The following is a 23,184-nucleotide window of genomic DNA, read 5'->3' as shown; positions in this document are numbered from 1 at the left end:
TATGTCCATTTTCCATTTAGTGGTCAACATTGTTATATCATCTGTGGATCAGTCTTCCACAATCCAGTTGCAAACATGCTACAGAACTGGTTAATATTACAATGTGGTATAGCAAACTGCTGCTGGCACTCAGAAACCAGGTTTTTATGTGGTGGCTTACGTTTGCATCAGAATGAAATGGTGTTCTGTAGCACTTAAGGAAGTGCATATGAATTTACAAAAGTTGTTTTTGAAAAGTACGATGCCAGGTTGACTTGGTATCAGGTTTGACTCAATGACGGAAGTGCTGAGCAGTATTACAAACAATCGTTTGTTTTGTACCTCGTGTTCCTAGCTTACTAGAAGCTGCTAATTATTTTTGGGCCTCAAGTAGCGTAAAATGTTTGGAAGTTGAAGCTTTTTAAACTGAATTTGGATTTATAACAAAGGATAATGCTATGATCATAAGGATCCTCCCCATTTTTGCTAATCTAATCCATTTCCTTTTTAATACATTCAGCTGACATTATGTAGATATTTATAGACATATTCTAATTGTGCTCAGGCTTAAGCACAGATTCCAGCCTGAGGCTGGGAACTAATTCTGCTTCAGTTAGCCCAGACTTGTTGCGTCTCACTCAATACTCTGGTATGCCCCTAGACCACTGGTCTCCTCAGCTGTTTACTGTGCTTCCCAGACACTCCTCCCAGCCCTGTCATGTTCCCAGTGAAGTTTGCAAAATTCTGGTTTTTCAGTCCCAAGTATCTGGTTTGCAGCCTCAAGTTTGGGTTATCTTTGAAAGTTCACTTGCTACGCAACCATGTATGGTCTTGAGCTTAAAGAGAAAGAAAAGGACTTAACACGCAGCATGATCTGCACATTGCTCCATGGTGTCGATGAGCTCCAACGTGAACTTCATGAGGGATATGAGTTCTACCCCCTGTAGTGTTAACTGGTAGTTTTGCTCCAGGGTTTGCAGATGCTCTGTAAGACTCTTTGCCTTCTTACAGTGAGTCACTTCTCCAAGATCCTGGCACTAGAACCTCTCTGCCTTCTGTCTGCCTGGGAAAGTGCAGCAGTATTCCTTTCACAAATGTGGGCTTGAAGCCTGTTCCCTCCTGTTTTGAGTTCTGTTCCCCTCCTCTCGTGAGCTACGGACTGTGTTGCTGCTTCTGCCAAAGCCTTGTTCACTCTTGGAAACTGCCTGTTTTACTAGGGAAGTTGACAGACACTTGAGAGAACTCAGATAAGATACCTCCATTCAAATTCCAGCTCTGTATTTACCGAAAGAATAAAACTGAGTTGCTCCTGTGCCAGAACTGCTGAAGGGCATGCCTGCCAGTGCCAGGGATGCCAGCAGAAAGCCTTGCGCTGCTTATGGGGTACTAGAGCTACACTGGGTTAGGCACTCCTCAGCCACAAGATTTATCTGAGTTGGAGGACTTAATCGGAGCCCTTCAAGGAGCCTCCTACTGATGATTATAGTCTTTCCCTGCATCCCCTCCAAAAAGTTGCCCATAGTCTCATTAATCTCTCCATGGAAGAATCGACTGAACAAATACACACAGGGACTTTAAGGCTTAACTACTCAGTGCTCCTAGTATGCTCCTGCCTGGCCAGCATCTCTTCCAGTCAGTTCTTCTGACAGTAGCCAACTGTTTATACCAATTTTCTTTCGGCCTCACTAGCTGGCACCTTTCTCAGTAGTAGTTGGTCTTGCAGGAATAAAGTTGTGGCAATAGAAAAGGAACACAAATATTGGGATTGCTTGGGGAAAAAAAAAGTATTTTAGTGACTTCTTTGGTGTAGATACTTGTGAAACACGGATGTTGATATATGCAGTGTATTAACCATTTTGAGGAGACCTTGAGTAATGTATATGCAGGGATTGTCAAGGATGTCAGAGTTGGCATTTTTGAAAGATGAGTTGGGATTTGCAAGCTGTTTCTTTGATGCCCTTTCTTCATAATCATTGCTTCTTCAGAGAGCATCTAACCTGTGTCAGCACCTCTTGGAGAAGCACTGCCTCAGAAGAATTGAAAATTCTCACCAGCAATTAGGCAATTAAAAAAAAAAAAATAATCTGCAGCAGTAGGCAGTAAGGAAGTAAGTTTGCTTTTGTCTGTTGAGAACCACCCATATGACAAGTGTGGGAATACGTTATTTTCTAATATCGAAGTTAGGTGGTAACTGTCTTGGACTATGAGTATCTGAGTTTCTGTACCTGTGGGATCAGCTCATAATGGTGGCTTTGGCCAATACCCAGTTCTGTAGATGGCTGTAATTTCAGATTATCCCTTTTCATACACATGATCAACTAGGGCCCTTTTTCTTTTTCTCCATACCTTGAAGTTTGTTCAGCAAAAATTGACCTTGCAGAGCAGTTCTTTTAAGGAAGAAAAAAAAAAAGGTATTTCCTGATTTTATCTGAAAAGCTGGATAACTCAGCATTGTTGTTGGATTTATGTGGCCTTAGGTTGCAAGGCCTCTGATTGAGCCATCAGCAAACTCATTTGACTCCAGTTCAGTCCCTTGAATTAATAGGATATTAAATTGAACTGACTTTTGGTCATGATTTGTTTTCCTTTGGGTTTGATTTGCCGTTGTACAAACCACCTAGCCTATCTGTAAGTTTTTCCAGCTGTCCAAGAGACAGAATTATGTTCCAGAGAACATAATGTGGTGTGTGATTAAGTGACATGCTCTCCCTGATTTCATCTCCAAGTCTGGAAGGTCAATATGGGTTCTTTCCTTAAAAATCTGTATTCTTCTTTTGTCTGTACATGGCAATCAGTTCTCTTGGAGTACATGGACTATTTTTTTAAATTACAGAGTATTTAGCACTCTAAAATAGCATTTTGCACTGTTTTTTTTCTTAATTTTCTGCGTGTATGAATTCCTAGGGAATGACCAGTTTGTGGGTTTTTTTTATATGTATTGCAAACGAGATCACTTTGCTAAATTTGCTGTGAGGATACATGCTCTGGTATTTCTGTATATGTAGTCTTATGCAGAACATATGTATTCTATCAGAAGTTTATTGATTTACCTTCTGTTTTTACTTTATATTCCAAATGTTTAAGTCTGTTTTCTAAATGCCACTTAGCAGCAAATGCTTGTCCTGTAGTGGCAGAAGAATATCATGTTGTTATCCTAGTTGTCAATCATGTTGTTTTTGAGTTGTTTGGGGTTTTTTAAACAAACCAACAAACAAACAAAACCCACAAACACAACTGCTTTGGTTCCTCTGGAGAGGTAACTATGGTGTTTTCTTGATCAGCACAGCCCAGAAATATTTTCACTATTTAGTAGGGGTTTTTTTCATCCATTAGAGAAAGTACGTTGATTTATTGTGGTGGTTCCCTAAAGATGCTTCTTTTTATTTATCACTACAGCTTTCACCTGGCTGTCTGGAAAGTAACAGTTTCACAGTTTGACACCATCTACTGAGCTTTTGAATACTCGGTTATAGTTACACTCCTATAGTTACTATGCCTTTTGCAGGTCCTGCTGTTGCAGAAATGTGGATGTGCTCTCTGCTGAGAACTCTGCTCTCTGCAGCTGGATCAGAAGCTAGATTGTTGACAAACGCAAAGAATAAATTAAAAAATAAACAAAACCCCGAAACAAAACACCAAAAAAACACCACTTAAAAAAAAAATAAACTGCATGCAGTTTTAAAATACCATAGCTTGTAAAAGATAATCCCGTCAGAAGAACTGATGCTTAACCTAGTGTTATAATCAGTATAGGTTCTGAGGATGTTTCCAGTTTACATTGTTCTTGCTCAGGTCATGACCTAATCCTTTGTTTATGAGATGGAAGATAATTTGTTATAGATAGCCTTCACTAGGTGTTCTTCTAAAAATAATTCTTGTAAATAATACTTTCCTGTAGGAGATAATGGCTTTTCACAGCCAGCAACCTATTATAACCCAGACCAACTTCCTCCAGAGAATTCTTCCTTTATGGAAAGGAATTTCATCTGCAGGTTACGATGCCTCCTGGATAATTCATCTGGGTTCCTGGTGAGTACGGAGTTATATAAAAACTTCCACACATGCTTGCAAGATGGAAATTTGCATTATCCTTACAATATGTACAGCAACTTACTTTATTTGTTAAGTCTCCATAGATATCTGGGCTGCTTGAACCAGTATGTTTCAGTTAGTGACACTAAATGTGTCCCCTTCAACATGTTGTTACAACCAGGTGCAAGTTCTTTCATTTCTCATGGCTCAGTTTCCTCAGTGAAATATGAATGAGCATCTGCTTTTGTAAAGTACTCTGTGATTTGCAGATAAAAAAGCATTACAAAGATTATTTTCTGTTGGGTATCTTGAGATGCAGTAAGTCATAATAACTAACAGAACCGTAGTATTCTCTTACTTGGGAAAGTCTGTGCTTGCTCTTTTTAATACGTTTTTTTTGTTTGTTAATGCTGTAGATTTTAAAAGAAATATGGGTTTATCACCAGCTAGGTGACTTCTTTACAAATAGAATTGTTTATATAGGATTTTGCAATTGCACACATTGCATACTTTATACTAATGACTGACAGAAATGCAAGAGAAATAATGTTATGTTAATTGTACGTGTCTATATATAATTCCATGTTCATTAGAATATTAAAAGATCTATTGCTATTATGTGTTTGGGTTTGTGTGGGTTTTTTGGGGTTTGTTTTTTGGTTGGTTTTTTTTTTGTTTGTTTTTGTTTTTTTTTTTACAAAACAACCTTCCCATTAGTTCTTTTTCCAGTGAGTTTATTAGTAGATCTCAAAGTGACACGCTCAGGGGTATAACAACAGTATTCTGTACTTGTTAGCTAACTTTTGTGTATGCCATGCTAGAAAGCTTGAATCTGATGGGTGTTCTGTTTTACATCATAACAGAAATATCTTACTCTTAAATATCTCCAACATATAACAATTATTTTTTTTTCCTCATCCTAAGGCTATGAATTTTCAAGGACGATTAAAGTTTCTCCATGGACAAAACAAGAAGGGGAAGGATGGTGCTACTTTGTCTCCTCAGCTTGCTCTGTTTGCAGTAGCTACTCCCCTGCAGCCGCCATCTATCCTTGAGATACGAACCAAAAATTTCATCTTCAGAACTAAACACAAACTGGATTTCACACCTACTGGCTGTGATGCAAAGTAGGTGTAAATTATTCTGCATAATACTCTAATAATAATTTGCTGATAAGTTTCAAGTATGTATTTGAAATATAAAGCTGGCTACTGTTTCAGTCAATACTGATAATTGTTGAGGAGCTGAGCTGTTGGGATTTTTCTCTTCATCCCTCCTAGTAAGTAAAGAGAAATGGGATTGTCATAGTGTACTTCCTTGAAAGGGCATATTGGTTTCTGATTCTCAATCATTAAAAAAACAAGACAACACCCCCCCCCCCCCCAAAACAAAACAAAAAAACCCAAAAGACAGAATACTAATGAATTGGGGAAGAAGAAAAGTTTAACGTTTAAATCTGGTTGAAATTTGGTTTTGAAACTGATAGAACAAGTGTTTCATTTTGTTCTAAATGCATATTTTCTCCTTCGGTTCAAATAAATATAAAATACAATGGAAATGTTACTTACTTCAAAATAAACAAATGAAGTCCTTTTTTTATACTATGACTTTTACCCATTTCCAAACCATTCTTTTCCCTATATAAAAAATGGAAACACCATTGCGTTACTAGATCAACATAACATAACTATGCATCAACATGGCAAGAAGCCCATTAAGATGCTTATCAAAAGAAAAGCCTCTGACCTCCTTCCTTCCTTCTCTCCTCCCTCCTATTTTTGAGTGATAATACTTTCAGCTTTCAAACTCATTTTCAGTGGAATCTCTCATATGGATTTCCATGTCTACTTATAGAATAATGTAGAATGAAATTACTCTGTATTCTGTCTACTGATAAACCAAAATGTTTTTCTTGGGTTCTATAAACTGGTATGAGTAAAAGTTAACAAAATGTTAACACAGGCTTTTCTTTCTTCTGTTTGATTTTCTTCATTATGCTTCACTTGAAACCTTCAATTTTTGTCACGTTTTATACTCTTGCATATATTGTTCCCCATCCTTACTTTTTCCTTTTTTTTCCCCTCTATTTCTTTGTTCCAAATCCTGTTTTAGTCTCTTTTTGACTGTTTCATTGAATCATGTATCTCTTAGTGCTCACACAAATGCTGTTAAGTTCTTCATCTCTCTGACCTCTAGTAAAGTACTTTAATTTTAGCTACCAGGGTCAAACATGACTCTATTGCCAGTATTCCTCTGAGGTGTGTCTTAGCTTAAATGCAAACACAGAGGTCTGAAACCACTCAATAGCAAAAGGGATGTAGTTCTGAGATATGCCCTGGTTTGAATTTTAAGCTACTACAAATACTAATTTAGGCAAGAAGTTTTAGGTAACTAAAATTAAGGCCCTACTTAATTCTACATGAGAGCACCTATAGATAAATGCTATGAAATAGGGTGAGGCAAACAGTGTCTTTCATTGCAACAAATGGGAGCTGCTTGCTATAAGTGAATATGTTCCAAAGTATGGAATTAAGAGTCCAGCTGAACTGTAGACATACTCTTTTTTTCGTTTTTAATGATCTAATAATTTTGTGAACCAATTCCTAGTCACTGAAGGCAACTTGGGGGACTAGTAAAAATTTTATGACTTGCTAACTGTGTTTTTTCTTAGAACTGTCATGCTTCCGCATACAATTGATATTGCAACAAAATGTAGTTAGCATTTACGTCTGAAGTGTTCTAGCCATAATTAACTTGCTTGGCATTTGTTCTATGAGTTTGTTCATCATCAGTGTTGCAATTTTTTGTTTTTACCTTCCAGAGGAAAGATTGTCCTGGGATACACTGAAGCAGAGCTGTGTATGAGAGGAACGGGATACCAGTTTGTTCATGCAGCTGATATGCTTTATTGTGCTGAAAATCATGTCCGAAGTAAGCTTCATTCCCTAAGAAAGGCTGAAAAATCAAAGCATAGATGATATTCATACTGAAAAAATACTATGAAGTACTCTTAAAAAAAAAAAAAAAAGTTCATTAACTAAAAGAGCACTGTTCGTTTCATGTGATCTTTCCCTCCCTATAAAAATTTATACTGGATGAAGAAATAGTTAATATTCCTATCTAGACCCTTTTAGGTTATATATTCTAGTTTCTGTCATATCTTGCTCTTCTCACTTCCTCCGCTGCTCAACCCAACTTCTGCTATTTCAACAACTTCCTTTGGGCAAAGGGACTATTTCAAAGATAGCTTTCCTGTTAGGAAGTTAAATAAAGCATTTTCTTTTGATATCAGTGTAAGATTTTTAACAGAAATTAATCTCTGATTTAGCATGCTAGTGTCCTCTACATTTCTAGTTTTGATTCTTGGCAGCTTGATTTGGTTTAAGTAACAACTTAAGGAGAGAAGTATAATGTTTTAAGCTAAGGAAATAAGTGTCAGCTATCTGATATGTATCTATTTAGTGGACTTCTTTCTTTCCTTTTTTGTTAGCTGTAACGTATTTGTCTTTGGAAGTAACAGAAACATCTTCAGGATATTTTGGTGCTTCTTCTTTTCTACTGACTTCTCTTGAAAAACTGTTTTTTCTTTTGTCCCCTTATATACAATTAAATAACCCCCCTCAGTAGGTTAGTTCTCAACCTGTATTAAGCAGGTTTTCTGTTTCAGGTATAGCTCAGTCACTGTTGCCTATCAGTGGTTTTGTTTGTTTGGTAAGGAATAAGAAAGAAAATATTGCCAGAATAGAATGTGATGAAGCTTTGGTTTGAAATTTTGGTTTGAAACTTTGTCTTAAAACTGCTTTTGCTCCATTTCTGATGCCAAGACAAAAAAAAAAGTCTCGTAGCAAAGATTATTTTTTGTTAGGATTCTTAAACTTTCCTAATATTTTTTAAATTTAATTTTTCTGTCTAGAAATGCAGTGTTTTCAGCAATGTACAATGAAAATGTATGTTTATCAAATGATAGTGTGAGTGAAAAATAATGGATTGTGAAGTACCTCTGCATTAATCAGTCAAAATGTGAAAGAATTTGATTCAGAGCTAATGTGTTTTCTAATATCTTAAATAATAGTTACTTTTTGGATATAAGAGAGACTTAGGCTTTTGTCATTTACGTGTTCTAGTATTTATTAATTTCTGTTATTGCAGAAATAATGGATGAAGCTCCATGTAGGATGTTGCCAGGCTGTAGCGGGTATCTTACAATTGCTTGCAGTTTTGAGTTTTATTTTACCAGCGAATTAAAGTAGACATCTTAAAAGTGATTGATCATCCTGTTTCACTAGGATTTCACTAGGATCCTGTTTCACATTAGTGCCACACAGAAATGGGTGACTGAGGACATGAGATCTGTAAAATTGCTCTACAAATGGGATTACTTTCATGACATGCCGGATTTTCCTATTTTTGTTCACGGGACAGTAAACAGTATGCTTACTCTTTAACTCTAGTGATGAAGACAGGTGAGAGTGGAATGACTGTATTTAGGCTTCTAACCAAAGAAAATCGATGGGCCTGGGTACAGGCAAACGCACGTCTTGTCTACAAAAATGGAAGACCAGATTACATCATTGCCACGCAAAGACCTCTTACGTAAGTCATCATCGTATAAAGTAGTATCCCTCAAAAACTGAGAACTTTTAAGCTTGTTTATATTCAGAAAGGACTTCTTTATTTTTTAAATAAACTCCCTTTAAATGCTGAACTCCAAAAAGAAAACCTCTTCCAATTTGCTAACAAGCATTGAAAAGAATTCTGATATTTCAGTACTTATGTGGCATAGTCCTTTATGTGTAAAACTTTAGACATTTTGATTTCATATAAAGAAAAAGAGCAGTGGTACAAGCACCAAGTTATTCCATCCAGCCTATTTTTAATTCAGTATCCCTGTTAGCAAAAATTAAGATATCCAACCGCAGTTGTGTAGAAGAAACGACAGATAATTTCTTTATGTTAAGTCCTTTATGGTGCTGAACTAAATTCTATGTAATATGGAATTCAGCACTGTTATACAGGTTAAATAATTTTTGCTAAGGAGTCTGTAAAATGGAGAAAAGAGATTTCATTACTGAAGTATTCATTTACTTGGTATGCCAAGAAAAACATAACATGTGGAACAAAGCCCACTTATTTTCATTTCCACTCATAACGCACAGAAAATGTTGTATGCTATCTAGATTTAATTACAAATGTAATATGTAAAGGTGGTATTACAGTCATAAGCTCCTTATTTCACAATCTGCCTCTTGGTTTAACTCAAGCCAAGTTGAGCTGGAATAGCGAGGAATTTGAAAAACGCCTACCAATACAACAGTTCATTTTTTTTCAATATTAATTCCAGAGGACAAAAAGATTACAGTAACTGTTTAGTACTGCAGTATTATGCTATATATCTGATTTATTTTCAGAGATGAAGAAGGGGCAGAACATCTACGGAAGCGTAACATGAAGTTGCCCTTCATGTTTGCTACTGGTGAGGCTGTGTTATATGAGGTATCTTTCCCTATGTCGAGCCTTATGGATCCCTCTCAGCTAAAGAGTAAAAGCACGACAGGAAAAGGAGCCAAAGCAACGCTACACAATGATTCCGTGGATCCAAACTCCCTCCTAGGTGCCATGTTAAGGCAAGATGAGTCTGTGTATCTCTGCCCTCCAGCATCACATAAACTTTCCTTTGAGCGCAACTTGTTTGCAGACAGCAGGGATGAACTGGGCAGTGTTCGAAGTGGCTGGACGGATAATCTTCTACCTGCTGGAAATCACAACATTCTCAAACGGGAGCTAATGGAGTGTTCCCAGGAGAGTACCATTCCGCTTCCTGAAGACAGTGCAGCACTCTTTCAAGATAACAAAACCAGTGATTTGTACAGCATCATGAAAAATCTGGGTATTGACTTTGAAGATCTAAAGTGTATTCAGCAGGATGAGGAGTTTTTTAAAACGGAATTATCTGGTGTGGATGATATTGGGGACATTGACATAACTGATGAAATCCTGACTTATGTTCAGGATTCCTTAAATAAGTCTGACTTCTTATATTCAGGTTGTAACCAGCAGCAGCCCCTGGTCCAGAATGAAGGTTGCTTTGTACAGCAAGAGTTAGATCCACATCAGCTTCATCAGCACCAGAAACAGCTCATGGACCAGCAACAGCAGCAGCAACAGCAGCAGCTCTGTCAAAAGATGAAACATATGCAAGTCAACGGGATGTTCACAAATTGGAGCTCTGGCACCAGCATGCCTCTTAGCTGCTCACAGCAGCAGCCCCAGCAATATGTACTCCCTGGCATGCATGCCTCTACACCTGAGTTCTCTTACAAATCAGAAGTAAACACTTCCCCTTATGCGTGTAGGCAAGAGTTTATTCCTTACAAGCAACCCACAGTGATGACGCCACAGCTTTCTAATTTCACTCAAATGGAATTCCCTGTAGCAGGTTTTGACAGATCGACCTATTCTGCTTCTTCCAACTTGGAGGATTTTCTCAGTTGTTTACAGCAAGACCCTGAAAATCATGAGTGTGGGATAAACTCTGAGTCAGTTATGCTAACTCCTCAAACATGCTATGCAGGCGCTGTTTCTATGTACCAGTGCACCCAAGAAGCACAGCCCAGCTGCGTGGATCAAATGCAATATGATCCTATTATGGCAAGTCAACAAACGTTGTTGAACAAGGTAAGGTAAACAGCATTGCCACATTGCTTGCATTTTGAATTGTGTTTTTATTGTTTTGGGTGGCTACTGGGCTGCAGAGTTTGTCATAATTGAATCACTGAGTTTGAAACTAATGGGTTAGCAGTGTGTGAATGTCCTTGCTTTATTTATTCATTAGATTGAAGACAGTTGCCTTTGGTCAAGCTTTTATGTACACGTATCCACATCCTGGAAGCTCTCTTTGGCAGTATCGAAGCAAGAGTGAGTGAACTAGTCTGTTGTACCTACCAGTAATTTTCCCAGTAGGCACAAAGGAAAAGCAGATTGGTCAAAAGCTTGGTATTTTCTTATATACCTTTTCTAGATGAGTGGAATTATCTCAGTAGTATTGTCTGGCATGTTCATTTTCATGAAATATGTTGTAAGGATCCAGAAAAATATCTTGGTTTTAAAATGTTAGTGTTCTCCAGCTACTCAGATTCTTCGATGATTTTTAGGGTTACTTAAAGTATCAGATTATAATATCACGTAAATAGCATGAAATATTATTTCTACACACGATGATACTGCAAAAATATTTTTACACTTTTCCATAAGTGAAAGTCAGCTTGTTTCTCAAGCTGCTGTCGAAATTGTCTGCTGAAGACAAAAGAGCAGGAAAAAATTATATTCACAGTGGTTAAGTTGGACCTTTTTCACACTGGGCTAAGGAGAATGCACAATAAAAGCTGTAGAAGAGAGGAGCCTGGCTGTAGCACAGACTACAGTTTTAAGCACAGTTCTTCATAGGTAAAATTAACTTAGAATTAAAAAAATTAAATTACTAAGGCAGTTCCTGATTCTGAATAACCGTTGTTGAAGTAGTTTAAATTGTAACATTTATTTCTGTTAATGCTGCTCAAGTACATAGCTACAATTCTTTTTTTTTATTTTTACCTCAGTGAGTTAATATTCTAAAGTACTGATCCTATAAATGCTTATGCACATGCATAAGCATTTACAGAATTAAAGTATTAACTGGCATTTAACCTACACAAGACGGAGGTGAGGAATGCAAGTATGAAAGTATGCAAGTATGAATGCAAGTATGAAAAACATACCCAGTTTTTCAGTATGCTTAATACAAGTGCAAAACATATCCTTTTTAAAACTGTTTCACTAGTGGTAAAAACATAATTGCAGAATTACAGAAATTTAGCTAAAATATAGGACAGTTCAGCAAGATGAATAGCTTCTGCCTGGGTGCCCAAGGGCTGTAATAGCATGAAGTGACTTTGGCAAACCGCAGTGTGCCAGCTTGCGCAGTGCTTGGCTGTATGTTGCCTGACTGTGGTCAGTGTTATTAGTCCTTCATAGTCCTTGATAATAGGGTTGCAAAGCAGTTCCAGGGTCATCCAAGTTCATCCTTGTAGTATAGTGTTGTTCTTTTCACAACAGCTATACTGGTGTGGTGCATCAGTTTTGAACAGCCAGCACATAAGCAATTCCATTTCTTTCTTTTTAATGGTTGGTTTCAAATTCATTTATTTTGTAGATTATTTTGTTGTTATGCTGCCTTGGTTTTGTTATGCCCCCTTTTTGTTATTTTCTTGCTTACTTTTTCTTATCTATCTGTAAAAAGTTTAATGACTAAGCATCTCTGAATGCAATAAATGAATACATCCATTACTTCATATTTACTAGAACGCTGTGCCACAATAATAATATTGCATTTAGCTTGTTTGTCATAAAAAGTGAACAAGGGCCACTTTGTGAAAAGTTATCCTTACTTAAGTTGTTCAGAGGCACATTCAGCCCCTCTTGCTGTGGTATACCCATGCTGTGTGGATCTGGATAGCGTTGCATAAGCAGAAGCCTGGTGCAGAACTGATGTTGCCCTTGTGCATGTTAGCTCCTGTTTACCTATGAAGAGAACTGCTGAACGTTTGTCCAAATGACCTTAAAAGAGGAGCACGCTTCTTGCTGAGACAAGGAAGGATTATTCCTCCAACCCCTTTTGTAAAAGGTGATCGTAGATAGCAGATAGCTATCTCCAAGTCCTTGCAGATCCAAAACTTAAATATGCCAACTGAGTGCAGTGGGGCATGGGAAGAGACTGTATGTTCCTAAACCAAATAGCATTGACTTTTGCAGCCCATACTGCTATACACTGTTCACGTGAAAAAAAAAACAACATCTCTTGTATCTTGTATCAGACTACTCAGTTTTGACATCTAGTCACATCTGCCAATTAACGTTTTTATAGATTGAGGGCTCTCTGTAAACCCAAGCTGTTATATTCAGAAATATTTTAAGTAGAAACTTTTTTTACCTAGAAATGTTATTGCTCCAGGGAAAGATAACCCTATATTTATATATGCTTGTATTACAGAGGTTGTATTTAGCCTTGTATCAGAGGAGTTAAGAACTTTAAAGTACGTGAACCCATTGGAACTACTAAGTCACAAGTATAGCTGCTGCACTTGAAGTAATCTTGTAAAATATCACCTGTTCCAAAGCCATGATGGCAAATATATCCATTTCTTTGTTGTAAACAGGGAGAACGTATCACTACTTACAGTAATAAACTTAAGGTTTGATTTTATTGCTAATTGGTAACTTCAGTAAAGATGCGACTAAGCAGATAGGATACTACTGTCTGAGCCTACATTCACACAGCCAAACCAAAGTAGGGCAGTCTTTGTGGCTGGATTTAGCACACTGACATCCCTATCAGCAGTTGGAGTCTAGAGAGAGGACAGACGTTGCTACGCAAGCCATGATTGCTATCCTTTCCTCAGCCTTCTAACTCCCATCGATTTCTAAGTGAAAAGACTAGGGGATTAGAAAGCCAGAAGGGTCTATTGTGGTCATCTGCCTTGACCTTCTGCCTAACTTGTAATTGCAGTAGGATCATAGCCGATGTAGTCTAAAAACGCTTTCAGTGATGGAGAAGGGCAGAAAGGCCTTAGATAATTTGATTGCTTGTTTAAGGTCAGTGTTCCTTTATTAAACAGGAGAAACCTTGCTAATTACTAGATTCTGTGGTGAGAACTTTCTTAGAAACTTTAATGAGTGTGCTCGTCTTGTTAATGAAGAATATTGAAATAATCTGCTTCTGTCAGAAGTAATCCTAGCTTATGTTATTGTAGCTGTCTTTAGAAGTATGGTGACTTTGATTAAAAACATAATTCACATGGCAATAGTCTTGTTAAAGACTTAGAAGAACTGTGCAAAGTTAGTCAAATTTCAGTGTTTACGTAGAAGGAAATAAGTTTCCAGAAGTCAGCATATTTTGATAGATGAACAAGTGTATAACATATGTTTTAAGGACAAACCTTGAATGAGTGGGTATTTACGATATAAGTGACTCCTGAAGTGATAATGGAAATATTTTAAATGTTTTGTTGTATTTTCTTTGCATGACTGAATGGAGTATTTTGTAGATAAAGTGACTTTTCTATAGCATGACAAGAAGCATTACATCAGATGATTAAAGTAATCCTATGAACAATTATGTCAAGACTGATGAAAGCCATTCATTGCTCGTACTTGGCATTGTCAATATGAAGACCGTTTGTCAAAAAAGCCCACCCTACGATGGCTCAGCCTGTAGATTGAATGCAGTACACTTCAGCTGATGAATAGGACTGCATGTGCATTCCTGGAAGAGCTGTAAAGTCTGGATCCCATTGCAGACATAAAAATATGTAAATAGGTTGCTTTTAAAATGTAACAGCTGGACATGAAAATTAGGAGTGCTCAGTCATACTGTAATTTCTACAAATGGAAACTATATTACACTTTAGATAATAGTGATGTTTCTTTACTTAGCCTGAAGTAGGACTCCCACTGACTTCAACATGGGTAAGTTTCACTGATGAGTCAGACCCTACTTTAATGCAAATTAACTTCTCATCATTCATCATTAAAAAAAAAAAAAGTTTTAAAGCTATTCATTATATTTAAGATGATTTCATACAATCTGTGTCTTTAGGAGGCTTTTTTAAAACTTATAAATAAATCGGTAACCATTTATATTGTCTTTTTTCCTGCCAGTTCCAAAACTGTTTCAATGGAGGAAATGTAAATGAAGCATATCCCTCTCAGTTAGACGTGATCAGTAATGCACAGACTGCCACACATCTTCAGCCTGTTCATCATCCGACAGAACCCAGATCCTTCTCAGATTTGGCATCTAGTGGATTTATGTGATTCAGATCTAGAGCTCCATCTGTGATTTTGTCTGGGCATCAGGCTGCTCTGAGGAAAAGCTTGATAAGTCTATCTTTGAGCATTGGACTTTAACAGCTAAATTACATTTTGAGAATGAGGTTGGTTGCACTATATACTGGTGGATATGTAATCCAAGACCTGGCTTTTTAGAGTGACAGGTGGAATTATAACTTCTGACTAAAAGTATGCATGTGCTGTTTTCCATCAGATTGACTGTGTCATTGCAGTATGGATTACATATGTACTACAGACAATGTCATGCTATACAACATAAGATAAGGCAAATGGTTTTGTTGTTTAGAAGATAATTGGGCACTTTACAAATAGCATCAATGGCACAAGGAAGATGATTTCACATGTGGATTGTTTCCAGACTTTATTTTTTAAAAACTATTAAAAAGCTCTGAATTCATGAGAATCAAAAGCACTTAATTTTAATGCATACTAAGCTCTTTAATCACTTATTTTATATTTAAATCCTTTTGTTTTAAGTCTCCATTTCTAGCACTTTAATAGAATGCTTAATACAAGGATATGATATGCAACTTCAGGTTTTCTATGAAACAGACCCTTGCATTCCTCCTTTTCTTGTCAACCTTAAGTGCCTCACAATTTAGCTACCTTGTTTTCTGATGGGAGCTTAACTCACTATACCAAAACTCACTATAAACGTCATCCATATTATGTGAACTGTGATCTAACATCTACAGTGCTACTGGCTGTATCTTTTTTTTCCCCCACCCTAAAGATAATTTGTTTAGAGAATGACTTAATTCTTTATCTGTGGATTTGCTACACTATTATCAGGAGTTAATAATGTTCTGAATTTAGTTGAGCTAAAGAGTTTTGGTTTATTCTATACTGCTTTTCTGCTTTCTTCAGGTAATACAGGGTATATTAAAAAAGCAGATTTTGCTGAGGGGGAGGAGCAGATCCTCAGGATTAGTTTTAGATTATTAATGCTGAAAAACATGTGCCTTATCTTGTGTTAAAACGCTCATAATGTTCTTTAGAAATAATACAAGGCTGCTCTATGCAAATACTTTCATTAAAATGGATATTAAAAAGGATTTCATTTTAAATAAGGGGGAAAGGAGTATCAATAGTGATGGCTATTGATGTTTACTTTGACTGCAGTTTTCAATGTTCGTAGTGGGGAAAGGGTCAGTTTTGGTTTAAACTTTATCCCTAGCAAATTGCACTGCAAAGTACAGAGAGGTTATTCTTTCTATGTATGTTGATCCATTTGAAAAGCTTTGTGCAAAATATGAAATTGGGAAAAGAAAAAAGTCATTAAAGAAGTTCTCCTTGCAATAGGTTTTATTTTCAGGAAAAAAAACCCACATCCACAAAAACATTCTGGGTTTTTGTTTTGTTTTTATCTGAGAGAATTGTTAGAATTGCAGACACCAATGTTTGGTGGAAAATAATAATCTACATGCAAAATACAGAAATGTGTATATGTTCAAAATATTTCATACTCTTGTGTGTTGTATAGTTCATATATAATAAAATGTCTTTGTAAAATATTTTAAGCCAGTTAATTTTAAAGTGTTACATCATTATATGTTAAGAACAATTTTATTACATTTGTTATATATAATATAAAATGGCAATTTAGCCAGTTTGTTTAAAATGGGCAAAAGTAAATTGGCTCCCTCCAGACAGTTGTTAATATTGTTTAATACAAGGACAATCACTTAAACTTGGAATCCTTTCGTAGCTGAAACATGCTTTCTTTGAAGAAGAGCATATTTTCTTCTATTCTGTGTGATATGATATGCTAGGCCAAACTTCTAATTCAGTTACAACTTTTCAGATTAATAACTTCAGCAGTTCTTTTGAGTGAAATTACCATATATGAAAGGGACATTAAGGAAGCAATGACTATTCAGGAAAAGCCCATAAAGACATTGTGGGTTGTATTACAAGGTTGCTTTTTTTTTAACGTTTCAGATTTTGTTTTCACCACAAGACATCAGTAACAGATTTAATTAATATCACTTGAATTAATTTGTGATTCTGTTATTTCTTTAATTGAAGGTCTTGTTTTAAGCCAATATCTGAAACGTCTTCCATATCTAGCTAGTGTATCATGTTTGCATTTGAACTTGAAAATTAGAAAAATGCTGTAAAACCAGAAGGTTCAAAGGGATATAATGTATGTTTTACACCTTACAAACCAGTATATATCCTGTTTATGAATTTAGTTAAACCAAATACATGTTGTCCTATCACTAAGTGCCAAGGATGCAGTACTACAACTGTGCTGCCCTACTTACTGTAAACAAATTAGTTGTTTATATGCATATCAGCGTATTTTGTGCATTATGTTATGTGTACAATATTGACTGTATTAGTGCACTCTTGATCTGCACAAAGCTGTACCTACAGTGCACAGATGTTTCTAAATTGGATCTCTATTAGCCCTTCAGGTCTGTTATAGGTAAGATTATAACCCAGTGTTGGTCAGTATTACTATCCATTTTTGTACAAGTTTTCTTAGCTTGTTTTTCTTTCAGTTCTTATCTCTCCTTTGCTATGCCTGCACTTACCATGCCGTACACCTCTTGTGTTAAGGTATGGTTTTGTAGCGCTCTTGCTCATCTTCAGTAAAGTTTGTAAGACATAATATATGGTAATAAAATAATCACTTGAATGTAGCTGAAATGTATGTTGTTTTACTGCAAAAATGTTTGATTTCCACAGTATACAGAAAGATACCTTATACAGTTACTAATATCTTTTGAGAGCTCGTCATCTAATAGTTTACAAAACTATCATTATTTACATCACTGTGGACTTTGCACTTCTCTGAGTATTAGATGCAAATACAACGTATGTAATTTAGTGGTGAACAAATGTGTATTTGTCCATGGAATTACTATTTTATACTTGCATGAAAATGAGTTTATAAATAAACTTTGTAAATAGTAAGCCACAATTAGCAGTTGGTAGGCTTCTATATTAATTGCTTAGTGACAGTAAATCCACAGTTGAACAGTACTGAGGCAGGAATAGATTTCTGCAATAGATGCTGCTAAAAATAAGCAGCATTTTCTGTTTTGAGATTTGTAGCTGGCCATTGGTAACCTATTTACTGTTTATTGCTATTTCATAAATAGTGATTTTAAGAAAACAATTCTTTTGGTTTATTTCTAATTACTGATATCACTGTTTCCTGTGTGCTATATTGGCTTTGCATGATAATCTTTTAAAATCAGTTGTAATGCTGAATCAAATGTTTCATTGTAATCCCCTATGTGGTTTACCAAATTTACAATAGTTCTTTGGCTTAGTGACATGATGGACAAGAATTTAACTGGTTTCAACTATGTTATTATCTTGTAATGTATTAAGACACATCTTATTCAGGATCAGTACTAGGCTATGACCTCTGTATGTAGGTCCTCTTGTTTACTCTTCTTGAGTAGCACAAAAAGACAAGCCAAGATACAAGAGTAATTCAACAAGACTGCAAATCTATTGACATCTGGAAATAATTAGGCAATAATATAGGCAACATAGGCCATCCTTTTTTATAGTCTGTTGATTTGTTGAAAGGATACCTTCAAGCCACATATCGACCTGTTCCCAGAACTGTAAGAGCTCACTATCCAGTTTTGTTTGAAGGAGGGAGACGACTGTCTTCTAGACTAAGCCATTTTCTTTATGATTTATGGAATTCCACTTCTATTTCTAATTCAGCATGAAAGTTAACCACCATGGTGGTGCATAACCTGCAGTAGTCCACTGGGTCATAAGCTCAGGCAGTTTGTTGATGGAAGTCATCATCTTACTTGGGGCTGTGTCAGAGGGACGCTTTCCCAAATAGCTCTTTTGGAGATGCATTTTCCTAGTGAGGAACCACATTTCCCACTCACACACTTAAACTGAGAGCTGTTTTATTCTCAGGTGATTTTGGTCACTTGAGAACTGGCTTATTAAGTTAGGTTAAAGTTACTATCTAGAATAAGAGCTTGAGTCCACTTTTAGTATTTTTATTCTGTTCGTTGATTAAGTTGACAAATTATCTTCTTGCCTTCTTCCCTCTCTGCCTCGGCATCCTTCCCTGCAAACTGGCACTTTTAGTGCGAAATAAGTAACACTAGACCAAAACAGCTTTAGACATCCAAAATAAAAGTTGACATCTAAAACTAATAATGAAATTCCAACCATCAAATACTCTGCATAATCTGAATATTTAATGATTTCCAGCATGGGCCACTGTCCACTTTTTCCCCCTTTCATTTCTGTTACTTCCAGTGAGCAATATTCACTTGGATTGCTTACCAGGGAATCTGAGCCAGCTCTCCAGAAAAACATCCATTCTTCCTCTCAAGCAAGTTCTGGTGCGTTGATTTTTGGTGAACCTACATTTTACAAATCCTCTTTATCTCTTGAAGTTGATCTTCCTGACAAGTAGAGAAGCACCATAATAGTAAGGCATCAGCAGCTAAGTGCAGAATTTTCAAAGATTCAACCAAAGATGTGAAACCAAAGATGTGAAATCAAAGATGTGATCAGTCTTATGGGATAATGAAGTTTCTTCTTTATAACCTAACCTTTCTAGTCAATGTCCAGCGGCAATGTTATTAGCAATAAACAAAGCTATATACAATTTAATTTCCAAAGCAGCCAGTCTTTGAGAAAGAGAAAGGTTCCTCAGCAGTTATTGTATAATAATAATTTTTAATTTTAATAATTTATACTGAAGCCAACAGGCTCTTATCTTCTCTTGAATCCAGCCTAGCTACAAATAAAAGCATAAGCAATACTCAGAAATTAATAATTCACAGATTTTTTTTTTTACCATTTTGAAGGTGTGCGTGATCATAACTGTCTGGATGTCTAAGCCCCATACAAATAAATTCGAGAAGTTTCATTATAAGAAAAATAATTATAAAAACAGAATAGGAAGCCTGAGAGTTGTTGGGACTAATTGGAATCCTTCATACTGCATAATAATAATATTGAATATAACATTTCCTCCTGTATTTACAGAATGGTAAGGGAACAGAGAAAAATTTTTGATCAGATTTTCCCCTTTTCACTGAGTATGGACATGAAGACTTCCCTCTTAACATGGAACAGTGGGTATCTGTTGGTAGGTGGTATGAGCCAGCGAAACTCGGTTCCTTGCTAATAAAAGTAAGAGGTAAATTAGGAGAAACTATTGAATTTACTTTGTGACACTGGTCAGTGAAACTTTGAGGGAAGTGCAGGAAGAGAAAGGATGGTCTTGCCCTTTAATGTACTTGAAAGATGTCTGAGGGTATTTGTATTCTTTTCTAGTTTCTGAATCATCATCCATACTTTTTTAAAGAGTAAAATTTAAATCTTCAAAGTCTCTGCTCAGCTGCCAACTACTTTGATTCTTCCATAACCACTCAGGTCCTGGCAACACTGAGCTACTTGGCTACCAAGCCCTTGAGAAGTTGCTTACCAGGTGTTTTCTTCATCTCTGTGGGGCCCAAATCAGTAAGTGGTTTCAGAACATACTGAACAAATTTGTCCAGCAGAAAGCAGCCAGAAAGTCTTCTGTCAAAATGAACTAAAGGACAAGCAAAATACACAATTTTCCCTCCTCCCTTGTTCCCTCCTCTACCTTGTTTGGAGTTAGGATGTGAATGAAATCAAGAAATCAGCAATTAGGACACTCATTCCACTTTTCACCAGCATCTTTTTGTATTCTCTTGAGGGGAGAAGTATCATCAATTCTGAATGGATGTTTAAACATAAAAGCTCCAAAACAAAAAAAAAAAAAACCAGCCTGATCTTCATACTTGGTTTTACATCTACAGTAGATGAAGGATTTCTGTAGCTGAAATATGCTATAGATGGTTTTATCAGAGAGGTTATTCCTTTTGATTTTAGCTGTCCATGCTGCAATATATGGTTTTTAAAGCACATATTTTCTAAGTTCTCATCAATGTTACAATCATCAGTGTCTCTGAGACCTGTTTCTATGGAAGGTGCAAATTGCTCTTCCAAGTTATAAATTGAACTGTAGAGAAGAGGAGAATGACTTTCTACCAGTGGAGCTTCAAATACAACGCTAAGAGCTGGTCAGGGCTTCACAGTAGTGCTAATCATAAAAAATAGAACAGTCCTTTGCTTGCAGAAGTCCCTAAAATTAGTGGACAAAATGGTATCACGTTTGTGAGTCCATGGTGGGTGGTGGCAGCATCACTGTGTAACATGCACATGCACGCACACAGAGCAGCTTGTGATCATGGAGGCACATGATCATGTGCCAAAGAATGTTTTAATTACACTGGCATCTAATCAAACCTTGAAAAGCTAATAAGAGCCTGTGACACCTCATTCAATATAAAGAAGGATCTGCATTAAACTTCAGAGCTAGACTTATAATCAGCACATAAACTTTTATGTACTTAGCTTTATAGCTTAAGTCTACTTTCAGTTCCTCAATAGTTCTTAATAAAATAAATAAAAGGAAATTCTCAGGCAAAGAAAAGTTTTGCTAACTTAATGCTTCAATTTTAATATTGCTAGGTAAAACAACGATGGCAGGAACTTCAGACCAAGAATATTATTGTTAAGCAGCAGAAATATGGAAATGATCAGTTAAAAGAATGTAGATAAACCTTATTAGCATGCTTCTAAAGTCATGGTTTTCCCCCCAGATATAGCTGTGTGAAGTCACATTCATCAAGTTGGTTCCATTCCCTCCTTGTTTTGCAAACATTTAAAACCAGCACTTAAAATGTTTCTCGCTAAAGATGAGAATGAGACAGATTTTCTGATTCAGCTGTGACTTCAATACTTGAGGAAGTTCAAAGTACTTTGAAGTCAGCATGCCAGTTGCTCTCTAATGATAAAATTTGGACAGAAGTAAAACATGTGGCAAAAGATCCAGATCTGAGTGGATGCACCACTGGAACATTTTTCAGTGCTTTTATTTATTTTTAAAAGTAGGGTATTTGTGTATTAATGGACATGCTTGCCTACCTACTCTCAGGAGTCATATAAACCTTGTATACAATCTGCTCCAATAGATGCTAAAAGAATAAAACCAATTTAAGCTTATCATGTAGATGCTATAAATGTTTGTGGCTTCAGCTGCTTTCTAATGAAGACAGGTGAGTAGCTTCTGCAGAAGGGGCCAAAGTATATTATGAACGTCTGTTCAAATCACTTCAGTAGGTTGCTCCCACGTGGCAAAGGCAGACAAGGAGTTCAGATAGCCTATGGGAGTCTGCATAGCATGAATGGTTGCTTCATGGCTGGAAAAGTTCCTTGTTTCCTCAGGGAATGAGGTAGCCAGACTCCTGCCACAATGCTGCATAGCAGCTGAAGTTGCTAATAGAGCATGCAAAGGAAGATATGGCTCAGAATTGCTGCCAAGGCTCTTAAACCCCCTATAGGTACTGCAGGGAGAGTCGTGTTGCTATGTACCGCTCACACTACAGAACCCAGAGCTGACTGTAAGCTCCTAGACCAGACTTGTCTGAGACAGTTATGAAGAAACTGGTGACTCCCTTTTATGCAATAGCCTCGTGGTTCTAGTACAACCCTTCTGCCGGGGCTTGACTGGCAGCAGGAAGGACTGCATTCAAATGTAGAGCATCGCAACAAGCACACCAGTTGAGCTCCCACCCAGGAACTTGGAATAACTAATCTGAATTACTGGATGCTCAAAATGAGCTGACTTCCCTGCCTGCAAACACAGGTCACTTAACAGTTGTTATTTAAGGGGGAGGGGAGGGAAGAAAATTTCAACAAGTTGTAAACAGGATGATTTATAACACCTAATGCCTAAAGCAAATACCAAACTATTTTAGAGTCTGTTTTGCTCTGGTGTGGCAACTGTTGGGTCAACTCTTGTCCACTTTGCAATATCACCTCAGTAGAGGCCCTCAATTGATAAAACCTGTTGGGTAACATGACCCAATTTGAACAGCTGCTAAGTTGCTTGTGTTACCTGTTTTTTGTAGCTTTGCCACACTTTGCTACTATTCTTCGCAACTTCTTGCTGCTCTCCATGCCTGGCTCTGCCAGCCGCTCCCGTTACCATGGCATGTTGGTGAGTGGTTCCTGCTATGGCAACTCAGAGCAGGTAACACTGAAAATAACGGACATCTAACATATATGTTTATGTGTGTAGCTTAAACAGCTTTTCCTACTTTACAGCATACAGGGAATTTCTGCGTAATAGTCCTTCATTCACTTTTAGTGGAGAGGGTTTTGTTTTGGTTTTTTTTTTTTTTTTTAGGCCCTGGCCATCAGTCTTACAGCAGAGTTGGCAACTAGGATACCTGTCTTGGGTCTGTCCCTCAT

General features: G+C 36.8%; 1 protein-coding gene across 1 annotated transcript in view; it reads left to right on the top strand.

The window, feature by feature from the left end:
• Positions 1–17,712, top strand: part of AHR (aryl hydrocarbon receptor) — a 43,776-nt gene extending 26,064 nt beyond the window's left edge. Inside the window, exons 6-11 of the mRNA XM_082328574.1 lie at positions 3,878–4,008; positions 4,936–5,138; positions 6,833–6,942; positions 8,463–8,604; positions 9,420–10,686; positions 14,704–17,712. Coding sequence (XP_082184700.1) covers positions 3,878–4,008; positions 4,936–5,138; positions 6,833–6,942; positions 8,463–8,604; positions 9,420–10,686; positions 14,704–14,859 — 2,009 coding nt within the window. The 3' untranslated portion in view covers positions 14,860–17,712. The remainder of the gene's footprint in view (positions 1–3,877; positions 4,009–4,935; positions 5,139–6,832; positions 6,943–8,462; positions 8,605–9,419; positions 10,687–14,703) is intronic.
• Positions 17,713–23,184: the final 5,472 nt, after the last annotated feature.

The sequence above is a fragment of the Platalea leucorodia genome, assembly GCF_965183815.1.
Source record: "Platalea leucorodia genome assembly, chromosome: 1".
In the NCBI taxonomy this organism is placed as follows: domain Eukaryota; kingdom Metazoa; phylum Chordata; class Aves; order Pelecaniformes; family Threskiornithidae; genus Platalea; species Platalea leucorodia.
The sequence above is the reverse complement of the archived record's forward strand: the minus strand, read 5'-3'. Positions and strand labels throughout refer to the sequence as shown.